This window comes from Scardinius erythrophthalmus (assembly GCF_964197995.2).
Source record: "Scardinius erythrophthalmus genome assembly, chromosome: 8".
NCBI classification, from domain to species: domain Eukaryota; kingdom Metazoa; phylum Chordata; class Actinopteri; order Cypriniformes; family Leuciscidae; genus Scardinius; species Scardinius erythrophthalmus.
The window spans coordinates 18203586-18207501 of NC_138228.1; the positions used below are offsets into that span (position 1 = coordinate 18203586).

A 3916-nucleotide genomic window follows, 5' to 3' on the forward strand; every position below is an offset into this window, starting at 1 on the left:
ATGAAAATTACCCCATGATTTACTCACCCTCAAGCCATCCTAGGTGTATATGACATTCTTATTTCAGATGAATACAATCAGAGTTATATTAATAAACACCCTGACGCTTCCGAGCTTTATAATGGCAGTGGATTGCAACCATCAGTTTGAAGCTCAAAAAAAGTGCATTCATCCATCATAAAAGAACTCCACACGGCTTCGGGGGGATAGCTAAGCTATATAATAACTATAGCTTCTGGCCAAACGACTTGAGACATCGTAAGTAGCGTAGTGCGTCATGGCGTAGCGTAAATACCAGCAGTACGTTGCATTGCTTCTGCACAAGTTGCGCTTTACACTTGAGCCGAATCCGTATGTCCGTTTGGCCAGAAGCTAGTTATTTTACTTTATAAAGTTTTAAATATGAATATATTAAACCCCCGAAGCCGTGTGGAGTTCTTTTATGATGGATGAATGCACTTTTATTGAGCTTCAAACTGATGGTTGCAATCCATTGCCATTATAAAGCTCGGAAGCGTCAGGGTGTTTATTAATATAACTCTGATTATATTCGTCTGAAAGAAGAAAGTCATCTACACCTAGGATGGCTTGAGGGTTGAGTAAATCATGGGGTAATTTTCATTTTAAAGTGAACTACTCCTTTAAGTAAATTTATGCATTTGCTACACTCTTTTGACCTAAGCAACTTACATTGCATTCAAAGTATACATGTTATCAATTCATGCATTCCCTGGGAATCAAACCCTTGACCTTGGCATTGTTAGCGCTATACTCTTCTACTTGAGCTACAGGAAATAGCAACCAAAAGGACAGCCAGACATTCACAGCAGAAAACATATTATAGTTGGCACAAACCATGTCCTTGATGCAAGTGAGCCTGTATTTAATGTAGTCTGAGTCATATATCCTTTTACCTTACAAATGGTTATTTGCTCTTCCAGGTGCCTCAGACCTGCAGTTGAGAACCACTAGCCTTCTTGATGCTAAACAACATACTTAAATGAATTTCGAGCAAGGGTATATAAATGGCTGCTCACAATTCTTTCCGAATCCCCAACTCCTTCCCGTTTTCTGTTTCTGTGAGTCTTGTTTGAGCCCTCCATTGTTGACAGCACATCAAATATGTTTACTTCTCACTCGAGCAAAACATGAGAATGTGAAGTGCTATTAATATAATCACATTTGCATATCACTTCCTTACACTCCTGCTATTGTGGTTATTATATAATATTCATTATTAATGCAATATTCTGTTGTGTATGTAAAATTCCCAGCTGCTTGCTTGCTTGTTTTTTTTTTTTTAAGTGCACCGCTACATGTTTCATGGAAGAAAGAAAACGACATGAGGGTGAGTAAATGATGGCATAATGTTGTCTATGGCAAACAGTCCATCTTCACTCGCTAATAAAGATGCAAAAGTCTCAAATTATACCTGTCATAACCAGACACGCTGATGATAGCGATGTGAGATTAACTTTAATGAGCTGCGTGCATGAGCATAATTCGGCCTTAAAACTCATTAGCAATGAGAGTCTCACACTTCCAGTACAACTAATTGTATTCTGTCATAAACACACAGCAAGGTAACATACTCTCAGACCCAAGACTAAGTGTTTTTTTTTTTTACCCTAAAGGAAACGATAATGCTACAATTAAACAAATCAGAGCAGAATGTATCATTCCAGTTTTGCTCGAGGGGTTAACACACACAGAGGGAATACTCTACAAATGCAGCGTAAGATGTGCACTGAAGCAAATGAGCACACACACACACTCAGTCTCTCAATCTTTCTCTCTTTTACTGTGGATTAAATTCCAGCTGGCGGATCAAATTCACATACACTATGGGAATGTCACTGAAAGCCTCACTTTATGCATAAATCTGTGCGCGCGCATGTAGATCCCTGGCAATAAAGTGTTTTTAAGTGCTTTTTAAAATGCATTCTTGCAGCAAAATAATCAGGTGCATTAAAAACCTCTTTCTTGAGACCTTTTGCCCTGGAAATAGTGAATGTGCTGTGCTAATGCTGACCTATAATCGTTTTTCTTCCATTTTAGAGTGTGTGGTTATTTCAAGACTGGACATAGCAGTGCAAACGCACACACACAGACTCTCTCGCATACATATAAGAACTGATTACACACCCACATGATTTTAAAAACAGAACGCTGAAAGGTTTTATAAATGCAAATCATCACTCGTTTTATGATCACTGAATTATTGATGTGCAATTGCATATTCACTGTGGCCTGCATAGTGAAATTCCTCTGTTATGTAATCCTGTTGGCGCATCTAATCTGCCTCGACATCTCATCGATCTCGTGTTTTCCTAAAGAAAGAGTGATTTGAGAAACTGTGCTATGAGAACTCACTCAGATGTCCGTGGGAGTCCCACAGCTCGGCACAAGGTGGCAGGTGTCTGTGGGACCAGGGACCTACAGCAGGGGTTCTGAGCGTCATCATCATCATCTTCATCTTCATCAGCAGAGTCCGGACTGGCATTGCTGGGTCCAGCAGGCACAAGCTGCATGTCCAGAGGGGAATGGTGCTGTTCCTGCTGCTGCTGAGTTTGAACCGGGGGTGTCCCGGCTCTGCTGGTTCGGGGCAGGCTGGAGGTGCGGGGGGGCGGAGGCGGGTGATAGCGGGGAGGGTGCCGGTGATGGCTGCTGCTGGAGTCCCGGAGCTGCCGGTTCTCACCCGCTAGATCCTCCAGCCGGCGCTCGAGTATGTCTATCCGGTATCGCTGGGTTTGAATCAGACTCTGTTGATTCTGCACGATGGCGGTGAGCTCCTTCAGATAGAGCACCGCCTGCAGAGGGTTATCCAGGAGGCTTGACATCCCGTGCGACGCTCCTCTTGAAAAAGCCGAGCAATAATGTGATCCAAGCAGGGCGTCTCGGTGTCAGTATGGCTCCCCCTGATGTACGGGTTGATATTTAAATGGCTGAACTGAGAGAGCGAGAGAGAGACAGAAAGAGCGCGAGACTCCCTCCTCCGCCTCCACATCCGTGTCCAGAGCGCGCATGAAGGGATGCGCGGAGTGTTGCTGATGCGAGGATGTCCAAACACAGGATTGAAGGGGGCGTGGCCAGATTCGCGAGTGACGTAAGGGGCACGCAATGAGGCGCAATAATGGAGTTTGTTTGGTTTATTGAGTCTCATAGCTAAATAATTAGAAATCGAGATCTACTTTGTTTATTAATTGATTCGGATTTGTTGTTAATAAAGAATCATCATTATTAACTACCTCGACATGGCTCCTTTGGTTTGCATCTTCAGTAAAAATTATCATCCCATGTTGGCTACTCATGAAAATGTATATTTAAAATACCTATGCCAAGAGTCTTATTTTATTGTTACAAATTTAGATTTCTGTTGCTTAGTTACCAAATGAATGTTCTTTTTCTCCAGCAGAGTGCATTAACATGATTGTTGCTCACTAAATAATACTAAAGCGTCAATGCAAATAATAATAAAAATAGATACAAATATAAAAGGTAATGTGAACATGGTTAGTCATATAGCCTACACTACTAGCTAATCTGAAACGTCCAAACGTCTTTCCAGTTTACGCATTTAGCCTAGGCCTACATGGAATCCAACACAAAGTCAAGAGTTTATTGGTAGATGTTTATATTCTTTCAGAATTATTTTAATATTCTTATGACCAACACAAAATGTAGCCTACAGAAAAATAAAAGAGGAATGCCTCGTGAAAAAGTGAGGAATACATAATAACTAATAATAAATTAACAGTATAAGATTAAAACATATGCATTAGTCATTGTCAACATTTTAATAGCCTTTTAATAAACATTTTATTTAATCCCAACATACTGATATGTATACAGATTTTAAACTTAAAAATTTGCTTTGTTTTTATTGTTTTATTATGCGTTTTTTCCCCTGTTGCAC

General features: G+C 40.7%; 1 protein-coding gene across 1 annotated transcript in view; it reads right to left on the reverse strand.

Annotated features, from left to right (window-relative positions):
- The window catches only part of iqsec3b (IQ motif and Sec7 domain ArfGEF 3b), a gene marked incomplete at both ends in the record, with an annotated part of 28211 nt that extends 25371 nt beyond the window's left edge, over positions 1 to 2840 (reverse strand). Inside the window, one exon of the mRNA XM_081372072.1 lies at positions 2374 to 2840. Within this exon, the coding sequence (XP_081228198.1) occupies positions 2374 to 2840 (467 nt within the window). The remainder of the gene's footprint in view (positions 1 to 2373) is intronic.
- Between the last annotated feature and the right edge of the window lie 1076 nt (positions 2841 to 3916).